Source organism: Linepithema humile, chromosome 2, assembly GCF_040581485.1.
Source record: "Linepithema humile isolate Giens D197 chromosome 2, Lhum_UNIL_v1.0, whole genome shotgun sequence".
Taxonomy (NCBI): Eukaryota; Metazoa; Arthropoda; class Insecta; order Hymenoptera; family Formicidae; genus Linepithema; species Linepithema humile.
Genome location: NC_090129.1, coordinates 20,610,174 through 20,637,471, shown reverse-complemented (window position 1 = coordinate 20,637,471; position 27,298 = coordinate 20,610,174). Strand labels below are relative to the sequence as shown.

The 27,298-nt window shown below is 33.8% G+C and overlaps 5 protein-coding genes and 1 long non-coding RNA gene across 12 annotated transcripts; 4 read left to right on the top strand and 2 right to left on the bottom strand.

The window, feature by feature from the left end:
- The first annotated feature begins 179 nt into the window (after positions 1-179).
- Positions 180-3,945, top strand: LOC105679135 (lysosomal dipeptide transporter MFSD1). Its single transcript, XM_012378984.2, has 7 exons — positions 180-635; positions 1,483-1,759; positions 1,852-2,268; positions 2,422-2,733; positions 2,823-2,935; positions 3,013-3,251; positions 3,488-3,945. Exons 1-7 carry the CDS (start codon positions 497-499, stop codon positions 3,530-3,532), a joined length of 1,542 nt encoding a protein of 513 aa, XP_012234407.1. The 5' UTR covers positions 180-496; the 3' UTR covers positions 3,533-3,945.
- A 4,410-nt stretch (positions 3,946-8,355) lies between these two features.
- On the top strand, positions 8,356-12,798 carry LOC105679136 (lethal (3) 05822). 3 transcript variants are annotated; one of them, XM_012378985.2, is made up of 6 exons: positions 8,356-8,489; positions 9,020-9,098; positions 9,241-9,373; positions 9,678-10,442; positions 10,506-10,760; positions 10,834-12,798. In XM_012378985.2, exons 1-6 carry the CDS (start codon positions 8,468-8,470, stop codon positions 10,951-10,953), a joined length of 1,374 nt encoding a protein of 457 aa, XP_012234408.2. In that variant the 5' UTR covers positions 8,356-8,467; the 3' UTR covers positions 10,954-12,798. The 3 variants fall into 3 exon arrangements, with proteins under 3 accessions (XP_012234408.2, XP_067205849.1, XP_067205851.1); XM_067349748.1 differs by having other exon boundaries at positions 9,678-10,760; XM_067349750.1 differs by lacking the exon at positions 8,356-8,489 and adding an exon at positions 8,494-8,586 and having other exon boundaries at positions 9,678-10,760.
- On the bottom strand, positions 12,099-19,784 carry LOC105679137 (probable G-protein coupled receptor B0563.6). 4 transcript variants are annotated; one of them, XM_067349752.1, is made up of 10 exons: positions 19,645-19,784; positions 15,372-15,543; positions 15,014-15,275; positions 14,707-14,888; positions 14,460-14,632; positions 13,961-14,174; positions 13,642-13,824; positions 13,390-13,570; positions 13,250-13,276; positions 12,099-13,178 (listed from the first exon to the last, which is right to left on the bottom strand). In XM_067349752.1, exons 3-10 carry the CDS (start codon positions 15,112-15,114, stop codon positions 13,088-13,090), a joined length of 1,152 nt encoding a protein of 383 aa, XP_067205853.1. In that variant the 5' UTR covers positions 15,115-15,275; positions 15,372-15,543; positions 19,645-19,784; the 3' UTR covers positions 12,099-13,087. The 4 variants fall into 4 exon arrangements, with proteins under 4 accessions (XP_067205853.1, XP_012234410.2, XP_067205854.1 ...); XM_012378987.2 differs by having other exon boundaries at positions 12,099-13,276; XM_067349753.1 differs by having other exon boundaries at positions 12,099-13,276; positions 14,460-14,604.
- On the top strand, positions 13,411-14,412 carry LOC136998002 (uncharacterized). The gene is made up of 2 exons (XR_010888579.1): positions 13,411-13,615; positions 13,694-14,412. It is a non-coding gene; the product is annotated as an uncharacterized lncRNA (long non-coding RNA).
- On the bottom strand, positions 15,903-22,660 carry LOC105679140 (cysteine-rich hydrophobic domain-containing protein 2). The gene is made up of 4 exons (XM_012378989.2): positions 21,355-22,660; positions 20,314-20,524; positions 20,080-20,196; positions 15,903-20,000 (listed from the first exon to the last, which is right to left on the bottom strand). Exons 1-4 carry the CDS (start codon positions 21,471-21,473, stop codon positions 19,950-19,952), a joined length of 498 nt encoding a protein of 165 aa, XP_012234412.1. The 5' UTR covers positions 21,474-22,660; the 3' UTR covers positions 15,903-19,949.
- Positions 22,661-23,822: 1,162 nt separating this feature from the next.
- Positions 23,823-27,096, top strand: LOC105679139 (chymotrypsin-like protease CTRL-1). 2 transcript variants are annotated; one of them, XM_012378988.2, is made up of 4 exons: positions 23,823-24,275; positions 26,188-26,529; positions 26,622-26,848; positions 26,932-27,096. In XM_012378988.2, exons 1-4 carry the CDS (start codon positions 24,116-24,118, stop codon positions 27,094-27,096), a joined length of 894 nt encoding a protein of 297 aa, XP_012234411.2. In that variant the 5' UTR covers positions 23,823-24,115. The 2 variants fall into 2 exon arrangements, with proteins under 2 accessions (XP_012234411.2, XP_067205859.1); XM_067349758.1 differs by lacking the exon at positions 23,823-24,275 and adding an exon at positions 25,992-26,120.
- The last annotated feature ends 202 nt before the right edge of the window (positions 27,097-27,298 follow it).

The window sequence follows — 27,298 nt, the reverse complement described above, 5'->3', positions numbered from 1 at the left end:
AAATGCTTAGCATAGAATTTTTATAAAACTAAATAAAACTGCTTAAAAAACTTGTATAATCATGAATTATTCTTTTTTAGCGCCTAAAAACGGTCCTGATAGAAAAATATTTGAGAATCCAGTGATTTTGTCTCGTCTTATTGGTATCGCATTTTTTTCTCGACCACATCCTTTCTAGTAACTTCGTTGCGTATGCGCAATCAATCCACATCGCGTTGCGTTGTATATGTCCACAGTGAATGACACATACGCGTCTGCTAACAAATTATCAACAATGACGGTCTTTGGCTGCTCAATAAGGCAGTTGAAGTAGTCGATTGGAGTTCGTTCATCGACTGTGGTCGTTGCTGATCCTGTTGTACAATCGTGCAATGTGAAAGTAAAAGTACGACTACGTCATATCGCGTCGTCGACAATTTTACTCTCTGAATTCGATATTTAGTGGTTGTGTCTTAACATTCCACGAACAACAAAGCAGCAGACCACAACAACAGATATGGAAGGAGACACAGCAGAGAATTCTGGCAGCACCTTAGATAGATCCGAGGACGAAATAGCTTTGCAAGGATGCTGCAGCCCCAAGAAAGCACCTTACCGATTTTTAGGCTTGGCGCTCATGTGTCTGCTTGGATTTGGTACGAATTGACGTAACTTCGTAGATGCGTGGTTTACACGATAGCGCGTCACTCCTTATCTGTCGCTATCGGAACAGTGTCACTGTTAAAAGAATGAGTTGCTATCGCAACGATGCAACAAACCAGATGCAAGATCTTATCTTATTGGTTCTTGCGAGATCCATTGTTGCATTTCTGAAATTCATAATTTATTCAAATATGCATTTCACTCTAAATAAACCGTCCAATTTTTTAATTTTATCATATTATTTCATTTATGTCATATTTTTTAAATATTTTTTTATATAAACATTTTTTTCTCTAGTGTTTAATGTACAAAAATTAAATAGCCACATTTATCTATATTTATAAAATATCATAGTAGCGATATTTAGTTTTTGCCTATTTTTTGTGCATTAATCAAAATATTATTCTGTAATTCAATAATTAAAATTTGATATGGAGAAAAATAAACAAGTAAAAAAGGACGACTTGGCAAGTTGAGATAGTCAAATCACATTCTGTGTATGTTTACTGGCTATATAGAAAAAAAATTGGCATTGCTTAGATAAGGTATATCATGAATGTTCTCTTTGTGAGTTTATCATTCTATTTTTCTCACCATTTGCTATGTCTTGTGTAAGAGACATTAGAACTTGACACATAATGAAATTATACATGCATAATCAGCATTCGTGCTGAATTATGAACATTATTTCTTTTAGCATTTCTAATTTAATTGATTGGAAAGATATACTGTTCTTTATGCGACATATTTCTTCTTTAAAAATATGCTTTTAAATTTTAATATAAATTTCTTTTGTTAATATAATAGTAATAACTTAAACCTATATATTTTTTATTTTAGGGTCATACTTTTGTTTTGACAATCCCGGAGCATTACAAGACAATTTCAAAGATGATTTAGGAATGTCCACTAGCAAATTTGTATTACTCTACTCTATATATTCTTGGCCGAATGTTATACTTTGCTTCATCGGTGGATTCTTATTAGACAGCGTCTTTGGAATTCGATTGGGTACTGTGATATATATGACGCTTACTTTGATTGGCCAGATTATTTTTGCAAGTGGTGCCATGATTGATGCATTTTGGCTGATGATGCTAGGTCGATTTGTTTTTGGGTATGTTCTTATCATATTATACAGAATGTTTTAGCACTGTTGTATGCTTTTTATATAAAATCACAAAATAAAGGACTATTTCTTTTCCATAGAATCGGTGCGGAATCGTTGGCAGTTGCCCAGAACAGTTATGCAGTTCTTTGGTTCAAGGGCAAAGAATTAAATATGGTGTTTGGACTGCAGTTGAGCTTTGCGCGAGTAGGCTCTACTGTGAACTTTTTGGTAATGGAACCGGTATACAAGTACGTATCTCAGTACTACAAAGGTCCACAATGCATCGGCATAGTTCTGTTTCTTGCTGCCGGCACTTGCGTAATGTCGATGATATGTGCTTGTGTATTGGGTCTTATGGACAAACGTGCCGAAAGATTATTACGACGTGGAGAGGGCCAGGAACCACAAGCCGTCAGTTTGAAAGACGTCAAGGATTTTAAACCGATCTTTTGGTTGATCGCACTCATTTGCATCGCTTATTACGTCGCAATATTCCCTTTTATCGCTTTAGGAAAGTGAGTATAGCGATAGCGTAATAGCTCAGTACATTTCCAAGCTTTAGCTATATAAAATAATTTACTTTATCTTAAAATTAAAAATTAATTCTTATTCAATTTTATACTTATAACTTTACGTATTCGAAAAAAAAACTCAATTTTATTTTTCAGAGTTTTTTTCGAGAGGAAGTACGATTACGAGCCGTCCACCGCAAATACAGTGAATTCTCTTGTTTATTCGATATCCGCAGTAGCATCGCCTCTCTTGGGATATTTAGTGGACCGAATCGGCAAAAATGTATCATGGGTGTTTATAAGTATTTGCGCGACGATTCTCGCGCACGGATTGCTCGCATTCTCTTACTTGAGCCCCTACGCATGCATGGCATTGATGGGATTGGCATATTCCATGCTGGCCAGCAGTTTATGGCCTTTGATCGCTCTCGTCACGCCGGAGCATCAACTCGGTACCGCTTATGGCATGTAAGCATTTCTTCATCGGTCATTACCTGCAAAATACAATACTCAATTAGTAATAATCCACAACATCGATGTACAATTTGTTTTTGCAGAGCGCAATCTGTACAAAACTTGGGCCTTGCTGTGGTCTCGATTTTAGCTGGCATAATTGTCGACAAAGGAGGATATCTAATGCTGGAGATGTTTTTCCTCGGTTGGCTCTGGGGTAAATATTTTCATGAGTAAGCAATCAATGCGTTTAACACGGCGAAAATTTTTACGAATAATATATTGCTGTAACAGTTTCTCTGATAACCGCCGGTGCAATCTGGGTTTCGGACATTGCAACAAGCGGTGGTTATCTCAACATGACGCCCGGACAAAGAGAACGATATGAGTCACTTCGATGCACGCCTGAAAGTTTGGAACGAGAAAAGTTATTGTCGTCGGAATGCACGTCGGATTTTGTGCCCGATAATTTGATGCAACCGCAATCCGATATTAGTATACGAAATCGTTATTTGTCTCGTATTGGTGCAATGGTAAGTTTGCTTGATCAATTCAATTTATTAAATAAAAATTACATTAGAAATGTTAAAAAATATAATATATGATAAGATAAATTATATATATAGAACTCTTTACACATTTAAAACAATTTTATTTTTATTTTATCACTTAACGTTGCTTGAAACAATTTCTATTTCAACGATATCTTGCGACTGAAAAGAAATAAATAATATTAATAGCACTTTTAATAAATCTTGAAATATTTCAGGTACCTCCACATGCAGTGACGCCTATTCATCGACCATTACGATAATGGGTTTGATTTAGCTACAAATTTATGATACAAATAGATGTGTAAAAGTGCTTTTATTCTTCGTCGAAGTTTCTGCTCACTGTGTCTTCCTGTTACACACAGCTTAATCTGTGATAATTTCTTAAAGCAGTCAACTTCGAAATTTCTTTTTCACAATTGAGAAATAGCATTTTATTTATGAGTCTCGATTCGTACAATTCTTATAATTCATACAATTATGTATTTTACATGAAAAAAACTTTTCGTAACTCTTATGACTAGCATTATAGCATAGTTATTCTTTCTGAATACTAGCGAATTACCTTTACCTCTAATTTAGAGAACAAATGTTGTGGGATTACTTTTTAATTAATAAAATGTGTGACATGTACTATATCTTGATGTAATGTTGAATAAATGAATGTTCGATGCGATTGTCGTCTCGTTTTTATCATTTTAATAAAATAATAATCCACATTCCTTATTTTTTACTTTACTAGACACACCAGCATGCGCTGCGTGCACCATTTCTTTCAGTTACAAAGAAATATATAACTATACTTTTAATAAAAATAATATTATAATATCACTATTACTTATATATTATTATATTATTATTATATATTATATTTTTATTCATTTTTAAAGCAGATACTTAATAAAACAATTATATAATTGAGACACTCAGTTCTAAAGTGCAATATTTATATATTATCGAGATAAATTTGATTTAAAATTAACTTGTTCCGATTAGTTCTCTGATTGGGCTATCAAAGGATTTCTCATTCAGCACTGTTACAAAAAATTGAACTTAAATTAAGGTTACGACCTCAGAACTTCAGCTGTATTAATTAAGGCAAGAATCGAATTAGAACTTAAAATTTAAGACTTGATTCACTTTGAAACAGAACGTCTCAACTATCAGTAAAAAATTTTTAATTTTTAAAGATATTTGCAATAATGATAAAAATTAAACTACATTGGGAGTAATTAATAATTCTAAATAATAATTATTGTAATTATTTTCTTAAATATGCTAAGCATCTCGAATTTTATAAGTATTGAATTACACAATGATGCAAAATATTACGTGATTTGCGCTGTAACAAACAATATTCTATCTTCAAATAAGAAAATAACACACTCTCTTGTGATTTATTTATTTGTATTATGATGAATGTATTATGTATCGCATGGACGTTTCTCAAACCAGTACAATTTTAAAATTTCAATTCATATATTTCACTGACAATTAATGTATTACATTTCAGAGACTTTTACAGAAGTTATAGTAATACATATATAAACACAAAAAATACCAAATATACATAAAAATATTAATATTGTATATAATATTTATATTTGTATATAATATTTAAATTAAATATATATATGATAAATAATACATATTACATATATATAATATTTAAATTAAATATATAAAAAATTAAATATTTGAAATTAAATTCTCGTCGGTATTTTTACAAAAGTCCTTACAGAGACAAAAGTTTTTACAGAGATTATAGTTTTTACGATAATTATTTTATTAAATCATTTCAATTTATAAATTTATGAACATAATTTATCAATTTAAAACATAATATATAATAATATTTATAATTATAGTTTATACATTTATATATTTTTAAAAAATTTAATATATTTAAAAAATGTAACTTATTGTTCTACGAAACATAGATTTAAATATATAATCATATTAATAACTATATAAACATAAAACAAATAATTATACGTCAGATTAAATCATCAAAATTAAGACTACCATTATTGCTGGTTATGATGCTGAGTTGAAGGCTGTTTCTATCATTAGCATTGTTAATTTCTGGATAAATCTATATAAACATTTATAACATTCATATGAAAAATAAATTGTTTGATATTTGCTGTGATTATTATATTGTATATATTTAATAAATTAAACGCGATTTGAAAAAAGTGAAAATTTTATTATACATAACAATATTAACGATATTATCAATAAAACTTACTGTCATTTCTTATTCGGTTTAGCTGGCTTGTCCAATGATGTTCTTTAATAGGATTATTTGAATGAGTTCTAATAGGAACAGATATGTTCCTGTAACAATTATTACACTCTATTTCAGAATCATCTCTTTTGGTACAATATCTCCTCCATAGCCAACTATAAAATGTATATTTTTTTAATTGTTTCTTAGAATTTCTTACGAATCAACTGTGTCGTATATTTCTTGTGTATTTTTCCATTTATTCAAATCTGTCATTTTTACGTGAACGTTGACGATCCAGATGAGTTTGAGAAAGAGATAAATTGTTCTGACAAATATTACACTCCATCACAAAATTATCTCTTTTTGTACAATATTTCCATAGCCAACTATGGAATGTATGTTTTTTTAATCGTTCTTTAGAGTGCGAGCGTAAGTAATCTTCTAAGTTTTCAGATAAAAATAAAAGTTTTCGACCCAAATAATGCATTTCAAAGTCTTTCAGTTTAAATATTTAAAATATGTTCTTGATACCGTGTAAACTTCCATATATTTCTTCGAGATTAAAAATCTTTCTATGTATTCTTTTTATATGTAATGTCCAAAGATAGATATTTCGATAACAATACATAACGATCTTCTGGTGACATAGGGCGGTATTCATAGTCCGTTCTTATATTCAAGATCGTCTTAAGCACGAACTTATATTCGCTCTCTTTGTCAGACACAATCTATGTGTGACGAAGAGAGCGAATATAAGTCCGTGCTTAAGACAATCTTAAATATAAGAACGGACTATGAATACCGACCATAGACATTGTATCCGTTGATGAAACGCGTTCTGACGAACCATCTGTGTCGTGTGCTTTTTGTGTATTTTTCCATTTATTCAAATTTGTCATTTTTATGTGATGATCCAGATGAGTTTGAGAAAGAGCTAAATTGTTGTGACAAATATTACACTCCACCACAAAATTATCTCTTTTTGTACAATATTTCCATAGCCAACTGTGGAATGTATGTGTTTTTAATTGTTCTTTAGAGTGCGAGCGTAAGTGATCTTCTAAGCATTCAGATAAAAATAAAATGTTCTCGTCACAAATAATACATTTCAAAGCCAATGAGTTGAAATATTTAAAATATTTTCTTGACCATCCGTGTAAGCTTCGGAATTTTTCTTCTAAATTAAAAATTTTTTTATGCATTTCTTTGATATGTATCCAAAAGTTGAACGTATCGATATAACAATCTTTTGGTGATAGCGTGTTTGTTTCAAGTGATAGAACGTGTTCTGACGAGCCAGCTGTGTCGTGTGTTTCTTGCGCATTTTGCAATTTGTCCGGATGTTTCATTTTTATATGATAATTCACACTAGCTGAAATAGAAAGAACTACATTGTTGTAACAAATATTGCACTCCACCACAAAATCATGTTTTTCTGTGCAATATTTCGATGGCCATCTGCTAAGTGTATGATTCTTCCGTTGTTTTTTGGAATGCGAATTTAGGTGACTTTTTAGAGATTCAGATGTAGACAGAACATTTGTATCACAGATTATACATTGTAAATATAATTTGTCTAGATACTTGAAATACATCCGTTCGTTGGAGTTTTTTTTTTTTTTTTTTTATCTCCAAATTTTTTTGTGATGTCTTGATATATGTAATCCCAAATTTGAAAGGGCTAAATAGCTATTTTTCTTTCCACAAAACCTACATTGCACTTTAAAATCCGGTAGTTTCGTATAATCCTGTTTTATATAAAATTTCCACATATGCTTTTTAATTATAGCACTTTCTGTTTGAGACATTGTGTCCGCCTAAAGTAACTGAACGAATATAACTAAATTCGATATGAGAAGCTTTCTATACTTTTCGAAAAGTATAAAAGAGGGTAAAAGGCACAGATATTTATCCATTTGAATGTAAATATTGATACGTCGGCTAAACCTAGCTAACAATTCTCAAACACGACATTTCATGCTGAGTGTATGTAATAATAACATTTCAACGAAAAAGACGTTACAGCATATCCTTCACAAATATACTGTTTTGTAAGAAATAACACAAATAATATATTATCTACATGTATGAAATAAACCTATTCTCAAGTTATGATTATATTAGAGATACACATATTTTTTCGAAATTATATACATTCCGCTAAATGAAATCCATATACTGCAGAAATAAATACATTGCAGTATATTGCAGAAATAAATAGATATGATTGATTGATTGCATAAAAAAATTATTATGTGTATGCATTCATCTACCTGATTTATTTTCAGATATGGCATCATCAACGTCGACTTCTTTTTTGCAAGATGTTCAGAATTATTGATTTGAATTTCGAATTACATCTCTATTTTTATTTGCTCATCAACAACAATTTTTAATGCTTTAGATTTAATCTTGAATATTCATATTAAAATGGAGAATGTTTTAATATTTTTTACGTTTGAATATCTTTATCAAAACGCACTTTGACAGTTATTCGTTTGCGTACAAAAATAATTTCTTAATAATATAGGATATATTGAGTGAATGTGCAAGAGTTTAGATGAATTTCGTGATATATAAATGGATTAAGTTAAAAAAAATAACAATATATAATTAATATAAATTTTCAAATACAATTAATTATAGATTTCTACATTAGCAATTTTTTATAAGCAATAAATCTGCATTTTTAGGGCTCTTAAGCTAATATTTCTGATGTCTTTGCTAAAATAAAATTTTTCTTATAAATATATAACGAATTATTTGTTTACTATCAACAAAATTAATAATTTATTAACAAAATTTCGCTTATTTAGCAGTTGCATAAGCGTTGTTTTCCAATTGCTGATTAAACGTAGTCGCTGCGTAAAAACAAGTTTACTCGAGTTTATAACCAAAGTGACTGTTTGAAAAACGTGCGTGTAACGAAGACGTCGCTGATGCAGCGAGCCGTGGAGAGTGAAAAATGGCCGCAAACGTGAGAACAGGTGAGTGATAATGTAAAGAATTGTTAGTGCTGTCGCAATCGCATTCTCGTTTACGATTCCGTCCGAGATATTTCCGCTTCGGAAAGCCGAAGTGACGGTACGTTCTGTCGTGTACATTTTTTCATCTATCCAGTTTCCACGATAGTGCTCGCTGCCCAGCTCGTCGCAGCACTCTCACTTCTCTCGGAAGATTCCTCGAAATTCTCTATAATTATCAGCGACCGAGATAAGGCGTGCCACGGCACGACGTCTCTGTTATCGTCGCGTTATGCTCCGATAAGTGGGCGTATACGCGCAGCGACACCGGCTGTGCGTCAACGAATCGTATCGACGACGCATATCCGTTCTGCATCTGTCATACAACGTGCACTTTGTTTTGAGGGAGTTTTTCGCCGTTGACTGAGATCGCGCGCGCACGCTTGTTGTGTGAGTGCACGTGAACGCGGGCGTACCAGCGTGTGCGAGGAACGGATCGCGCATTAGACATCAGCTGCGTTCTCTGATCTTGTTTTGTGTCGTTATACTTGCAGACATGCGGATACCGACGCGTGCGGCGCCTCGTCCACCAGGCCAAAGTGCGACGCAGAGAGACCTAATTTGGAACAGCAGGTAGGTTATCTTTTTATCTCCTTATCTGTGTAATCTTGATTCCCCGGAGAACGTTTCTGGGAAGTTCTATCAAAAATTTTCACTTTCTGCAGCTTGGCTGTGTCCTTCTCTGTGATAATACCATGTCCTTGTGTGCTTTCAGCAATGACATATTCGGAAGCACTCTGATGGCGCAACCTGTACAGAAGAAAAAGCCACCTCCCCGACCACCACCTCCTAAATTTAATCAGAATCATATCACTCAATATCAAAAGGATCAGAAACCGAGGAAACCAGTAAGAATTTATACAATTTGTCCATAGTTTTTAATGCAGTGCAGCCTCTAAGAATCTTTTTTAAGAAACTGCTTGTTTATATCAGTGAAACATGCATTGCATTAAAGATACTAAAAGATTGTATCTGATATTTGTGTGAAAATGAAGTAAATCATGATTTGAAATGTGTTATTCGTTCAATTCATGGCAGTTCCAAGCGATTCCAAGCAGTTGAAATTATTTTTCAATTGCAGTTTTGAATTGACTTTCTTTCTTTCATTATTATTTTCAGCAGATTATAAATATATTTCACTCTGTGTGCTAGGCTAGGCCGACAGAGCTGCTGACTAATTTCTTCGGTCGGAAGAAGCAAGAGAATCCTTTCCCACCACGCCCCAACAGTCAGTTACACAATCCACTGTCTACAAACTCGATCGCAGCCGTGTCCTTGATAGATCTCAGTCCGCCTGGATCGCCGACGTTCACGACTCGTTCCAGCAGTGATGGAGTTAGCGTCGACAGTTTTGGTAGCGACGGAAACTCCAATCCCTCTGTATTCACAAGCAGCGGCAACACATCGCAAACGGAAAGTGCCTTTGAAGATGACTTTGACTTTTTTGGTCTGTCTGCCAAAAAGATAGCACAAAACGATCCATGGCAAACTAAGACAAGAGTGCAGGATCCGTTCGGACCACTGGAGGATGCGTGCTCGAATGTGTCTCAAAGTGCTGGTGGCACAAATCTCTTTTCTCTTAGCTCCAACAATCGTGTGACGAATCAAGTGCCTTCCAATCTGATCACTTCTAAACCTCTCGTCACGTCGATGCCCACGATAATCCGAGCGAGACCACCCAAACCGCCAGCGCCGAAGTTACCAGCGAAGAAGCTCGAACCGATAGCCGCGGCAGCGTGTGCCGACTTCAAAGCTTTAAGCAGCAACGTAGCAGCGAAGAAACAATTGACCTTGGATTTCTCTAACGCATGGTCCAACGATTTCGAGGGAAGTGACAGTCCGTCGCCGCCTATGCCGACGATTCCACCACCAGCACCGCCTCCAAATTATTTGGCAGAGTTAAACAACGATCTTGAGGTGAGTATTGGAAATCGTGAAATCTGTAAAAACATATTTCTTAACGATAAATGTAATTTGCAGGACAAACCTTATGGCGTCGCGCTGTTCGACTTCCCGGCGACGCATTCAGATGATTTACCGTTGAAGGAAGGCGACGTTGTGCAACTGGTGAAAAAAGTTAACGATGACTGGCTGGAGGGAAGAATAGGAATTCGTCAAGGAATCTTTCCGCTTAGTTTTATTGATATTAAAGTACCTCTGCCAGGCTTACCGGATAATGTAGTTACGGCGCTTTATGGATTTCCAGGAGAGAGCAGTGATGACTTGTTATTTGAGGTACGAAGATTTCCAGCGAAATCCAATTAGACGAAAGAATCTATTGTTATGTATAATATTTCTGATATTACAGGAGGGTGCGAAAATCACAGTCATATCGAGGATATCAGAAGATTGGTTGTACGGCGAATGCAACGGTAGAAAAGGACAATTCCCAGTAAATTACGTAAATAGACTTCCGCATAATATTTAAATGTCCTCTCGATGAATATTTTCTATGAAATTAACAATTAATATCAATAATTAATATTAATATTAACAATTAATATTAATGATAATTATTATATATTAATATTAATAGTTAATTAATTTTTGAATAAATAATATCAACAATTCATTATTCCGAGAGCCTCCATATTGCAAACATTATTTAGGATTATTTGTCATATTTCTACAAATCAATATTAAGATTAGTGATAAAAAGAAAGTGTAAATGTAAATCGTTTGTAGTTGAATTTTTATCACGTACAAATCGCTGAAAAAAATGCAAATTTTAGAAAATTTTACTAACAAAAAGACTGAATTAATAATATACGATTTTTTATCGTCGTGTTCCAGTAGAAATAAACTGCGGAAAAGTAATTGTGGTATTACCTTTAGGAATTAGAAGATAACTTTCTGCGATATGTCGGTGATACGTCTACAACATATTAAACATACTTTTTCTAAAAATTTCGCACCTTGTACTGTTTGCAATATTCTGTAAAAGATGCTGCTACTATCATGTTTCTTTCTTCTTTCGAAATTTTACATTCAATTGAGAGATTAGGTATGATTAAATCTTGTACATTTTTCATTTTTATTTTCCATTCTACATACTTTGCGTAATTAAGATTTCACTTGAAAATTTACTTAATCTTTCAACACTTCAAAATCTACTTTGAAAATTTTATTTACAAGGACATCTCTCGTGAAGATATATCTGAAATTTTATTGTCTAATTGTAAAATATATATACAACAAATTATTTAAAGGCAAAGATTGTTGATTTACACATTATTAATGTTGGTTAATGAATAAATAATTTTGGTAGCTTTTAAAATAAAACGCTTTGCTTTCTGTGTTATTTGAAGAGTTATCTGATTCTTGATAGTCAAATTTAATTTAGAAATTTTTAGCCTAATAGTGCAAAGTTATATGCTGTAACTTTTTGTTGTATATATTCAAATCTAACTTAATGCACCTAAAATTAAGAATTTATTTGATACATCTTCCCTATTTATGCACTATATGTATAGATCGATTTTCTTTTAACAATAAATTATGAATTAACAATAGTTATCTCTGCATATATAAATAAATATGTTGTATGTTTATATTGTACCATATACACGTGTATTTCGTTTAATTTAGAATTTATTTCTATAAAAGTTACCAATATAATAATGGTACAGCTGTAAATGCGTGTTGCGTAAGTGTGTAATGGGGGGTAATGATATAGTTTAAGCACTTATTCATTTAGTCTACGTTTAAGATAAGTAAATATACTTGCGCTTATGCGAGTTATGTAATTATGCTTGTTAAAACTTCAATTTGGTATATGTGTGCATTGAAATATATTAAAATATTTCATTGTGCACAAATTTGTCGAGTCAGTTTGTCAATAATTAAATCTTAATTTAACAAAAAAATCTTACTGTATTAACGAAAAAAAATCAATGATTAGCTTTGCATCACCTTAAGTTATTTTATATAGATATTAAGAGTTGCATAATCTTTCATTGTATATCTTAATTTACTAGAAATTCTCATTAGCACAGTATTATCATGATATCCCAGTTACATCGAAGGTCTGTTTTGGGACCAGGAACCTAGTTTGTAAGACGAGATTAAGAAAGGCGAGTGATAATAGCAAAGTTGCAAATTATTAAACCAAAATGTAATAACAAATCCTCTAAGTGTAATTAAATTGCTATTTAATTCTTAACGACTATGCTATTATGCAAAATAACGCCTAATATACAATGTGATATTTTGCAATGTTTATTGTGTAAACATTTCTTGTGTATACAAAATAAACTAAAAAAGAAATAAATAAGTTTCTCCCGTACCTAAAAATTACTTCCAAAATTAATTAAAAAATGTAACATGCGTGTAAAGAAATCGTTCTTATGCAATAAAACGTAAATATCAGTAAAGTATGCAGTATTCCTACCGGAAAGAGCTTCTTTTCTAATGCACTGTGCTGTTGCAATTAGGTGATATTGCTATTTCCTTCGTTACCGTTACTTCTCGCAACACTGTCGTCGATAAATTGTTTTCTTCGCATAATACTTCTTATCAGAAATGTAGTAGAAGACCGTTTCGTCGTCAAATATTTATGACAGTTATTGCATTTCAAAATATTTTTGTCGCAGAATAAATACGAGCTCGTATACTTTTTCAATGTTTGCGTTACGACACTTCTGAACTTCTTTCCTGTAAGGTAGTATAAAAAAAAGTTTATTGCAAAATTCCAGTGGTATATGTGAAAGAACAAGCCACGGCACCATTTGAGCAACATCTTCTCTTGCAACCTGAAAACAATGCGGTCAATATTATTATCGGCGTAATAATATTATTCACTCAAATATTTCAAAATACACTTTATAAATTTATGTTCGATTGAGTAACTGTGCAGTTATTTTACCAGTGCACGTATTGTTTGTTCTCCTCTGCATCTTTCGCGGGGTACTTAATGAAAACGTCCCAGTAGAGTCCCAATGTTTCGACAATTCCGAGCGGCAGCAATAAAATTAAATGCACTATCGATACCGCGAGTAACGTCCTACTGGAGTTGTGCGTTCTATTGCTCTTGTATCTGAAATTATCTGAAGGAAATGTCGCTCTTGAATCTCTCGTAGCTACCACATTGCGTAAGTAGTAATCGTAATCGACTTACGAGTCAATTCGTTGTGAATTTTGTAAGATTTTCTCATACGAATAATCAATAGCAAATTGCCGATGGATATAAAGAGCAACGGTAACCACGTGGACAAGGCGATGTAAAAGTACATGGCACCGCCCCACGGCTTTATCTTTTCCTGGCACGGCACAAATTCAAAGACGCTGTCCGTTTCGTATCCTATAATTAGCATAATTCGTAAAATTCGTTATCGGGGAGAATAATAATATGTAGCGCATGATGATAACGTAATTGAATTGCAAATCGCGGGAGGGAAGAGAAAAAAAGCGATTTAAATATATGGGATACACTTTACCGCCAGAGTACAACTTCGTTAAAGATATTATAAAGCTTATGCATATTAAAGTGGTGATAGTTATAACTGCGGAGCAATTTTGGTAACCACGAGCGCCGAATGGAAACATAACAGCGATGACACGTGTCCACGTCAAGGCAACGACCAACCAAGTCGACGTAAATTGAAAAAGCTCCATGCTCACGGAATTCGTGCCGCATAAGAACCTGCTGTTCTGAAGGAATATTATCCTTAATATCACATAATTATTTAAAATCCCACCCCCCCTCCTTCCTGCTATCAAGGACAATTTTTTCTAATAGTTTGAAATGTATCTTAAATTATTTTTTTAAAGCGTTTTACAATATTATAAATATGCAAACAGAATTAATAAAATAAATAAAGTAATAAAAACTTAATAGGGCTATTATATGTAATCTGAGTGATGTAATAAAAAAAAGAAATGTGTCGCAGCAGGAGGTTTGGTGATGCAAAACTGTTATATACCCTCGATATTTACCATGAAAAGATCATTAACGAATGTGGAGTGTGATTTTGCCACGCTGACGGCGTAATTGAAAATTAATGCACCATTGTCCGATATAGCGAGCGCGCTTAGATAAAGTGACAAATTGGAGTCACATAGCACGGGTGTGCTCAACATACTAAAAGATACAGTATTTAGCAATACACCTATACGAAGCGGAGTATTATAACTTTGTATGAGAACAGTCAAAAATTCTATACTGCGCAATGACATTTCTTACCGAGTATTATAATAAACGGCGTCACGTAGCGGAGCAAGAAACGTACGAATTTGACAAACGGCTGCAACGACAGCCAGTAAGAGCGCACTTCGCACGGCCATTTGATTTCTAAACCCGGTTGAGATGAATTATGAATGAAATCCAAAACTGTTATGGGGGGACATTTTGAAACAATGTGCGTTCTGAAATGTAAAAGACATGCACAAAAAATCCATAAAATACGTATTATATAATTCTTCATTCTTTATACTGATTTTCATAGGGCCATAATTTAGATGATAAAAAATCATGATATTCTTTTCCTTACCTAGAAATGTATGTTGAGGGAAGCTGCTTAGAATCCACTGATTGCAGTATATTCACGATAAGTATCAACACTCGAATGTCTCTATTACGCAGCAAAATCATTTTGCACTAATAATAAAGAACTTAAATTCGTGACCAGTCTGCTACTACGTCTAAAGAAGAGTTATCTGGCCCGTGTAGCACAGATAGCACTAACAATGGGGCTCCTTTAATTAGAAGCTGCGGAGCATCTGTTGTCGATTATCATAACGTGACGTAGAATTCTAATTAACATTTTGTTTGTATTACTTATACGTTGCAACATTGCAGAGTACATTAACACCAATTGAAATGAGGATATTTATTCGATTAAAATGTACCTCGTGTTTTTAATCCGGTTAGCAGGAAAAGTCTGCGTTACTTCGAATTACATTGCGAATAAATAGGTCTTCATCTCCATTCGATTAATTACCAACTGTTTCGAAAATCTTCTGATGGGATTAGCAAGCTTAGAATTCGACGATTATATAATTGTAAAACTTTATTTTCAAACTGAAAAACAGTTAACACAATTACACAAATTTACATGACTAACGAAAGATATGCGAAAAGGATAATCAGCGGAAAATTAGTCGTCATATAAGAAATTGCATTATATCAATCGTTAATCAAAAGCTTGAAACTTATATACGTATACATTTGTCATATTTCACACCATCGCATCAAACGTTGTAATACTCTAACTTCTATCTGTCGCGAATTGATATGCTATTTCGATTCACCGTGTTATCTTGTGCAACGATCTCGCAAATTCGCAAATATTATTTTTATTTATGCGTCATATATATATATATATATATATATATATATATATATATATATGTATATGTATATGTATGTATAGGAACCACTCTCATTCTATACAAATATATTTCTTAACATATATTATTAACATATAATATTTACATTTATGATTCACACACAAGTTCACGAGTGAAAGGCACATGTTGAAACCATAATAGCTTGACAATAATTTCACTATTTAGCCGCTCCTGCGTCAAGAATGCGTTGCAACTACAATTCTTCTATCGGCTTGAAAGTGTTATGTAAATAAATGCTTTGGCAAGTTACACATCTAATATAATGTAATTAATGTACAGTTTAATGTAATGTAACATGATATGCGATGCTTTGTGATTCATTCGTACTGATTAATTTGTTGTTAATATCTTATCATGATACGTTGCACAAAAAATATTCAACCTGAAATCATGACGAATCAAAATTCAAGATCTTCAACACCAAATCGAAAATTTAAATTTCCCAATAATTATTATTCATAACATTTCTCTTTTATCTATCAAAAATATATTCCTTTTCTCTCTGATGGTTTGCCATTTTATCATCATTATTGTATATTCGCTCACTATACATTCCATGAATTATTAGTTCATTTATATTATTTTTACATTGGTATAACTTGGCATAATGTCGGTTTATATAAACCCGTCCTACTGAAAAAATACTTCCACTCCTTCAAGTGTGATATATTCGATCTCTTAAGTAATAATAAATGAAACAGATCTAAAATATAAACCAATTTTTCGGATAATTGGTCTTCATGCGATATACATCTGTTTTCATAATGCCGTACAAGTGTACATCAATGGACACTCATGAAAATGTGCGATGCACTGAATGATATGAGCAAAGAATCTTTATCGAGTAGTGTGATGCTATGATATTTCTTTTCGTTCGTACATCCAACATGTATATAATACTAGCTGAGCTTCTCTATATAAAACACAACGCGAGTTGAAAAATAGTTTCAGACTGCAGACGTGTGTACTTGCTTAAAATGCACGATTTCTTTGTGTGAATTGTTTTGTTAACAAACTAACTGCTCGATAAATTACGCGTAAACATCGATAATCTATATCTACATGTAAACCATGTAAACTATGTATTGCGTGTAATCTAGACAGACGTTTTGTGAGCAGATAACTTGTTACTTTCCTCTTTGTTTTCAAAATAAGATCTTCCGTCTTGGAAAACTACATTTAACTTTATACTTATTTGTTTTACATTGCAATGAACGACATGCAATTAATTTGATAAAAGTATGTTCGTTAATTAATGCCAATTATTTCTTGCTCCGATAACATAATACTACATTAATCTATATAAAAAATATTTACAAAAAAGAATGTTTTTTTACAGAGTTTACATAGTTTGCGGTCTATGCGAGGAAAAGATCGTGTAAATTTTCATGTAAACATGTATGTAAAGCTATATAGACTTAATTAATTTTTTAGCATACCTAATATACTAACAGTATTCTAAAAAATTAATAAGTTAATAAACTAAGTGTAATTACATTATTTGCAAACTATATATATAATAGTTATATTACTTGCATTTTTTTCTGATACTTGGTGTACGTATTTCAAGAAAGAGATAATTAGACCGTGTTGATTTAGAAACGCGAGCAAAACCGAATAAAATACGCTTCTACTCGTCGGCGAGTTAAACAATCTTCGTAGAAATATGTGAGAATCGTTTTTTAATCATAGTTTAGAACCATACTGTCTCTCACTTTGCCGGATTTGACACAGCCTTATTTTTAGTATTTATATGCTATCAAGAGAGATCGCGATAGCCAGTTTAAAAAGCACGAATGCATGGTTCCATTACACAGTACATCTCGGTTTCTATATGTAAGTTTGTTCAATGGATCAAACACGTTTAAACGGACATATAGAAATATTGATACTTTACTCGCTTATCGGGAAAAAGTAGTTACGGGCTAAGTAGCTCGTTCGTACACCTGTTCGAATACAGTAATGTAATTTTTTCACGATCGCGCTTACAACACTCTTAATATATTCGACACATCGTTAACTATTCAACAGATCATCGAGAGTATAATCGTTTCACGATATTTCCATTGAGTGAAATGAGAATCTGTATATAAGTAGTTCTATTAGCTTCATATTTTTTTTTCAAGACACTAATGATAAATCATTTTTCGCCTACGAGTCCGCAACTGAAATCAAGTATGGTAATTATGTTCTCATTAATCTACAAATCGACACAGACGCCTCTAATGCAATATTTCCTTTTGCTTTGACAACTTAGTTAAATCTATAGAATAAGTACAAATGTTTAGAGAAACAGAGTAAATCTGGTATTCTATAAAAGGCTTTAATGTAGAACCTCATGAGATAAAGCACGGAGCGTTTATGTGTAGTTGTTTGCGATACACATTCGAATTCAAAGCTAGTCTTTTGTTCTCGATCACAGCCACTGAACAGCAACAGAAACGTTTGTAGTACTTTCACATGCTTTTGCATGCTTTCCTACAATCTTTTTATTTCTTGGGGGCGCCTGATAACGAGTAAATTTGCACAATCTAGTTAATGTGAAAACAATGTAGAGCCGATAATAGCTGCATTATCACGCGTTAGACAGGTTGTTGGTGGAGAAATATCTGTGCGAAATCATATTAAACTGCAATATAAAATAGTGCCTACACAACCAAGTTTCTTGATGTTTTACATGGGAGACGTCATCCTGATATTTCGGTATCCTAATCCCGTCTTAAGAAAACTGTATCAATAACAAAAAATAGGGTAAACAGTACCACAATGTGTCGTAATAAATTGACTGAAATATATTGTTATTCGCAAAATATAAAAATTTATTGACAAATTTCCCCTCATTTGTAAGACATTTTTTAAATTTAAATTTAACAATTTAAAAAGAAAATAAATGTTGAAATATCCGTATAAATTTTTCTGAAGCTACAAGGACACGAAATTATTATAGTGTACGTAAAAAATCATAAATGTTTGGCCTTCGTGAAGCAAGAGCCAATATGGTAATCATTCAAGGTAGTCTTCTACGATACTTCCTATGTCCTTCTGTGCCCATAAACTGCGCCAGTGCTATTCTGTAGCTGTACTGTTTGCCCTATTATCGTTGCGTTTCGCAACTAAAATTTTCCATCGTCGTCGATATATTTCATATTGATCAGCGATTGCTATCTACGTGTCCTAAAATCTACATTGATACTTTGATCGCACGTAATGGCTCTTATGTGCTTCTTAAACTTCGGATGATTCGTTTCATGTTAAAATATCGTGTCAAATCTATATCAGAAAGTAAAGCTGCGCTTTACATATCATACTTTCTAATATCACCGTGGTAAGAAATTAACCTATAGTTAAAATAAGTTTCTATATATGTACACGTATGTATGTACAACACGGGCGCGTACGTATGTTGCATCACGCATGATTAGACAGATTTGTTAGCGAGACCTATTCATTTTTACGTTAATATCTGTACTTTAATACATTCGTTGTACTGAATCAGATTAATTTCTTACCTGAACGCGCTTAAACTCTAGCTGACGAGTACAGATTATCAAATTGTACAGATTACCAAATATACAAGGAACTCAGTAAAAATGATTTGAGATTATTACACTTCCACGACAACTAACAAAACTGACAAACAAGCTGTGAAGCGGTGTCTTCAGCGCTCAAGATTCTCAGTGAAAATAAGGAAAATGATGAAAAACTCTAGGATTCGCATTTATACCGCAATGCTTCAAACGAATATAAAGAATATATATGAGAAAATGATTACCTGGCTTTGTATTTATAATATTCCTCGCGCTTTTACGAACAACTCGCAATTCTCTTTCTCGCTTTCTCTTTCTGTTTCTCTATGATTAAAACGCCATCAAATCATTATTAATGTCGAATTATTGTACTGTGCATTCCTACCCATGGTATTTACAAAAATATGCGTTGCATAAGTACTACAAAGTACCTATATCATCGTAGCGGCACTTTAATCTTCTCTGCATGCCAGTTGCAGTTGCACTTGACTATTTGCACAAAATTTTATAATTTGTTAATTGCACATCTTGGATATATTACCACTGCTTATTAGTCGGGCTTATAGATTGGAATCTTTGGAATAAATTCAATTAAAAGAACCTGCAAAACACAAGACAAAGAAAAACAGTCAATATCATGGAAATTGTGCGGAAGCTTATTTTATCTCATAATTTCTTACATATTCCATCATGGACGAGCTATCGCATCTTTGTTTCGCCAATCTCCAATGTAACCCCAGTTTATGATAGAGCCTACTGTTCTCCCATTCTAATAATTTGTTTAACGAGTGTTGAGTCTGCAGAAAAAGTAGTGCACATGTTAGCGCTTTGTATATAAATTTTAATGCTCAGTTGTAATTAGAAACATTGTAGAACTCAATTAAACTTTCTTTCGATCAACAATTATATCATACCCTCTTGCTCAAACAAATGACAGGCCACAGAGAACATCCTAGGGTACAGCAGCAGCACACACAACCGCAGAATAACCACTTAACATTAACGGGTAAAGTCTTTTTCAACACACTATTTATTCTCATAACGGTTGCTTTAAACTCTTCTGGAGCCACACGGGACATGAGGCCGTTGGGAAATTCCGATTCGAAGCGATTACTGAGACCAAATCTAAAATGAAAATTTAAATATGTTAATAATATCCTTTTGATGTCGTCGATTTATAATTAAAATTACGTTTGACGTTTGATAGTAAGATTTGGTGTCAAAATTTTTTCAAACAAAGCCATCTGCGATGTATGCTTCTTTTATATTAACATATGAAAAGAGGCATAGATTCATTCAATCTTGAAGAATAAAAATTTGACTTGGAAGTAAATTTAATTAAACAAAAATAAATATATAATTTCCATTATGTGTACGTTAATATGAAAGAATAATTAATGTTATTCCAAATAAAAAATCCTTCAAAGTCAAAGAAGATATTAAAAGCACAACACTGCTTTGAATAAATCATGTGCATAAACAACTTTTTGCCAGATGTAAGTGCAATTTATGATAAACATCTTCTGCATCTCTATAGTGTACGATTAAAGATGCATGTAAACATTATATATGCGACACACAGTCTTTACCAGGCATGTGTACACGTCTGATGCTTGTTTTATTTTTTTATTCGGATAAAAATACTCCTCCAGCTGCGAGGTAGGTGGATATAATGATATACAATTCCATTATACGGAACGGGTGCGCGATTGCTGAATATTCATTTGTCTTTACGGAAAACTTGTGCCGCGTGCGTTTCAAGTGTATCAACAACATGCATCACGCACAGCGCAAAACGTCAAAAGTAATGAAATCAGCAGAAGTGGCTTTGTTTGTCCCCCTTTGTGTGAGCGCGCGAGACCGTCCCCCAACAACAAAGAGCTCTCGGTCTCTCTCTCTTTCTCTCCTTCTTTCGCGCGCGTATCGCCGTGTGTATCACGCTTGTTGGTACTTACACCGTCATATTGCCAGCCCCGCGAATCACAATTGGGTCCGGTACCATCGCGACGTAGTGCTCTTCCAAATTCTGCTCATTTTCCTCCTCCTCCTCGTAGATCGCGTCGAAATCCGCCATCGCGCGTTGCGGATCCACCGCGCTTCGCCGCGAACGTGGTGCGTTGGTGGTATCAGCGTAGCGACGACGTACTACGACGACGTGCTGCGTGCACGCCTCCTTCTCTCGCACTGGGGCCAGGACAGGACAACGACGCGCGTTCGCGGACGCGACGCTCTCGCGAGCGGCGCTCCTCGCTCACATCCCCGCCGCGATGGGCTTCCGGCGCGTCGTCACGCACGTCCCGTCGCGATCACCGCGTGCCATGACCATCACCGCGGTCACCGAGACCTGGCCAGATCAGCTGCCGCTAAGCTCCTACCTGACAACAATGACAACGCGACGGCGACGAGATACTGTCGCGATACTGTCCTCGCACGCTTCACAACGCTGCACGACCGCACCATGCACGACGCGCACTGCGGATGCGATTGGTTGCGATGTGTGTACCGCTTACAGCTCATCAATTTTTTTTCCTTATTGCGATTTCAGGCCTGCCAACAGTATAGCACCACAATTCACAACCACGTGTGTGCGCGTTGTGTGTCAGCATTGCTCCGATTTAAATAGTTCGAGCGGTGAGATTTAAATGGCATTGAAGGAAAGACATCGACGATATTCTTTTTTTTTCCTTTTTTCTTTCTTTATAGAATATCTTCGTATTGCTTGAAAAAGATGCAGAGATATTCTATATTTTTCAACTTTTTTCTTCACTAAAATCTGACTGCGATTATGGAAAATAATATAGCAATTTAGCTGTGAAATTTTTCCTTTGTCCTCTGAAAAAAATTAGTATTAGAAAAAAATTCTTTTATTTCATAAATATATATATATATATCAGCGACACAACTTCTTTCGAGTCAGCTGTTTTTTTTATCAAACTCCAATTTTTTGAAGTTCTTTTCCTTCTATAAAAAAAAATAATTTGTCCGCTTTTGAGAACACGCGCTCTCTTGAATAGATATGAAAGCACTTCTCCTTATCTCCTTTTTAATATAGTATATTTCAGTTTTTAATTTTTTTTAAAGTTATCGTAACAAATGATATTCCATATCGTCAAATTATTGTCCATGAGATAAAGGCTGGCATTCTTAGCTAAACTTCGTAAGAGCCAAGAATAACAAGAAAACGTAAATGAGTGACGATAACTAACTGTAAAACTCCAGTATATACAACAAATTATTTCGCGGTGACACAGCGAGACAAGCGAGAAAGTTGAAAGATTCCAAATCAATTCAGCTGCTACGGGAATTGAAATAATTATCTTCTTTTTAATTACAATATCGATTACAATAAAAAAGCAATAATAGATGGATTTTATGTGGGAAATAACACTTGTAAATTAATTCTAAAGTAATTTATAATTATTATTGATTAACTATTAGTTATTCTGTTATTAATTAATTCTTAACTACTGATTGTTGCGTTCAACTTCTTTAAAGACTCCGAGAAAGTTAAACTAATATAAATGAATTAATCTAAATAACAAATAATTAATTTGAATAAAAATTTATATAAAAATTGAATTCAATTAAGTTTCTTCACAAATGTAAGATTTATTTCTGCTACTTTAAAAAAAAGATTAGATCACTTACTTTTTAGTTTCACTGTTGCAATAATAATGGAAATTAGTGCGTGAAAGTAGATGTGAAGTCAATTGAACTGAACAATAAAACAATAAATATTTTGGATATAACTCTAAAGAATTGTTTCGAAAAAAATACTACATAACATCATCAATTGTTTTTATATAATTTTTAAAATTCTGCTTTTGATATTGTTCCATAACATTACATTACATAAGTTTCGAAACTACTGGCGTAAATTACTTCCTGCTTGTTACAAATGTTATGGAATCTTTATATCAATAGAGATCAATAGAGATTTAAATTATAAAATAACATGCAGAAAAATTCATTTAGTTTTAATGTGGTTTAATTTACCAGGCTATTTGCACTTTCCAAAGCAGAACCTAATGACATTGCGCAACATCAGAGAAAGGAGGATTGGATTAATCCGATCGGATCAGTTATGAAATTTATACGCGCACAAATAGAACAGAAATTCGTTCAATCTGAATGCGACATGAGGATCTCTTGTTAAAATATCAAACGATCAATCATACCGCTCGCATGCGTTACGTCTCGCAAATCGTCCATGCAAAAATGCTCTCAAGCTATTACGCGACTTCAAGCGCATTTCAATCAGAGTGCAACGACCACTCGACTGGAAACTGCGGAACTGTCAGGAGCGCAATAGAATGATTGCTAATCAATTCGACGCAATGATTGGGATTAAGAAAAACGGCGACGCGTTCTCTCCGGGCGATGCACTAATTCGCCTCGAATTTCGTAAAGCCAAGATACTATAATTATTATGCAATAAAATATAATATATTTTTAGTAAAAATACAGCAAAAAAAACAAGAAATGTATTTAAGGAATTGTACTCTATTCAATTCGTTATTTATATTCGAATTTGCGCAATAGTAGTAACAATAATCGATTATTTTTATGACTTGACGGAAAGGTAAAGCCAGCGTTAGGACCAACTCTTGTTTCTTCCACAAGTGGTTTCGCGCAAATGATTTCTTCGCACTGAATTATATCTGACTGACTAAATTATAAATAGCAGTGAAATGCGGAGATTTTCGTTAGTTCGCTATGGATTCTTCGAGTGCAAGGACTTTCATGTTTTTCCTGATTACTTTGACGTTGTGCGAAAATGTTCGTCCTCAGTCACAGCCGCAAAATTTTAAAAAGATTACTATTGATGTTAATAATGGTATCATTACCATCAATGACCAGTTCGTCGTGTCGAATAGTAAGTGTAAGCAAAACTCATAATTAACCGATAATTAACAAATTCGTAAGTGACAATTTTTATTATCTCGTTAATATTTGATTATTTCAAATTCTATTAAAATCATAAAATTCTATATTATCATGAAATATTGTTAAAAAATTTGTTAATAAATCTGAAAAAAAATAAATTTTAGTAATCTGAAAATGAAAATAAATCATATATAATATTATCATCATTGAAATATTGCTATAAAATTTGTCATAAATTTAAAATAATTTTTAGTAAGCCTGAAAATCAAAATAAATTGTATATAATGCTTTCATCTGAAATATACACATTAGAAAGCTTTTTAATAAATCTAAAATTAATCTTATTATTAGTAAATTCAAAATCATATATAATGCTATCATCTGAAATTATTAAAAAATTTGTTAATGAACCTAAAAAAAAATTTTTTAGTAAACCTGAAAATTAAAATAAATCATATATAGATTTTTGTGTGCTAATTTTTCGCGGGATGTTTAGCTCGGCTCAGTTACTGCTATCGATATCCCGAATCAATACGGTCTACAATGTGTTAACTTTTATGCGCTAAATCTTATATCATAGATCCATTATCTTAATAATAAAGATAAATTGAACTTACTCACCGATCGATGCGTAGCAGCGGAGTTGTATTGATCTGCATAGTTGATCTGTAAAATATAAAAGTAAATCAGATTAGAATTGTATTCAAAATAATTAATATTTTTAAAATATTTGTAAAATTACAACTGCGTACAAACTTTTGATTCATTTAACTAAGCAAATACTAATTTTAAAAATTTGATAATTTGAAAAAATAATAAACATGTAAAAAATGTCTAATAATGATGAATATTAACTAATGTAAATAGTTTACCGAATATTTTAAGTCTTTTAAATACTTTAATGTGCAACATTTTCAAACAACAAATAATAAATAAATTATAACTCACCGTAAAGTTGCTCCGCCGGCGCCTAATGCTCCTCCTGAGCCTCCTCCTCCTCTCAGTCCTTGCAGTTTTTCAAGGCACTCACGGCACTCACACGGCATTGAACGCGTTCGCGATCATGCTCGCATTGCTCGCAAGCACTCGAATACGAAAATCGCACGACACTTTAAACGGCACTCCCGACGTCGCAGGCGAATCGATCCAAATTGTCCAAGATGCGACGTTACGCGCGATTCCCGTCCGCGTTTCAGATGACCGCATTTACCAACTGGGGCGCGATTATCTCAAAGCAGAGGATATAAGCTCGTGGAAGGCAAGGTGCGATTAGTCACGAGGTCAACCGGATACCGGGTATCTCAGCAGCATTTCGATGCCAATATCGACGGACTCAAGTCAACATGCTGACTTCTACACCGTGATTCATATGATTTTTAAAGTTTTTTAAAGTTACTATCATGCATATCATGCAGTCACGCTTTTTTGAGCATGCAAAAGGCAACATAAATCATGCATCATGCATCATATGTTGGTACGTCTGAAAGGCTTCAGTCGGGACTCATAATAAAAATCGATCCTTTCCTTCTTTGAGCCGAATCCAAAGTCGAGAAGAAAGAATCCCTCGAAGAGGAATTAAATCGTGTCCCAATATTTATCATTCGCAAAAATACGTTCATCCATACGATTCGCTAAAATACGGCGTTTCGTATTCGCGCGAAACTATCACGGCACTCCCGGCATAACGGCACTCCCGACGCGTGTTTTATTATATTACGAAATTACGGCGGAACGAATCGAGGCGCGAAGAGTTCGAGTACGTTAGCTTCCCCTTCAGGATAAACCATCCGGGTACTGAGCCCTCCCACCACGACAAGGTGTACCCATGGGAGGGGTAATTAGAATGTTAATATTAACATTAGAGATACAATATTAACAATATTTGTTTTGTTGTTAAAAAGCCAAACAAATGGAGAGGATAGCCGGTGGGAGTTACGCGAATGAAGGTCAATTTCCGTTTATGGCTGTCGTGCATCGATTGATTGACGGTAGAAGGGTCTCTCAATGCGGCGGTACCATCATATCGAAGAGATGGGTGCTGACTGCGGCACACTGTATCGCAAAGTACCCGCAAAGATTCTTCGTCATATTCGGCATCGTTGACAAGACGGGGATCGGTTATGATGTCAACAGAGGATCCGGAGTGTCGATGATGACCTCACAGGCTTATGTGCACCCTAATTATTTTGTCAGCAAGAACGACATTGGATTGTTACGTATGCCGCGAGATATTCCTTTTTCAGGCAAGAAAAATCAAGAGTCTATTAACAATATCTACATGATTTTTTACCAAAGTGTAAAAAATAAAATTTCTCTCGACAACGTTTTATTTTAGAAAATATTCGACCGATACATTTAGCCGGTCGGAAGAAAAGCAGAGTTTTGGCCGACACAATGGCTTGTGTGGTTGGATGGGGCCGCGATGGATTCGGTCCTAAAGGTACCATGAGGTTGAAGTACACTATAATGCCGTTGATTTCGAAACACGAGTGCCTTGCGTATTGGAGAGTGGATTATAGAAATATATGCACGGAACCGGGTCTTGGGAAAAATGCCTGTCAGGTAATGTCCGGAGTTAAAGTTTTGAGATAAAAAAAATCCAATTTTCTTCGGAAAAATATATGAAAGTTTTTTATTATCTTTAGGGTGACAGTGGAGGTCCTCTTTTTATAATGCGAAACAATCGGGCGCTGCAGATCGGTATCGTAAGCTACGGAGACGCGAATTGTCCAAGCGGCAGACCCGGCGTGTATACTAGAGTAGCGGCGTTCGCAGGGTGGATTCGATATGTCACTGGAATAAAGTTTTAGAAGAATTTATCAATAAACTAAACCATGAAAATGTTGCGCTTTCCCTTAATTTTTAATTCTAGAATTTTTATGATCACCAGCACGTGTATTATTTTATTTATTTATTTTTTTTAATTATAGTTGATCTTCTCTTACATTTTTTTTCTTTTCTCTATTATTCATATATTGTTAGCTAGAGAGTTTAATTTTCGAATCGCTTTTA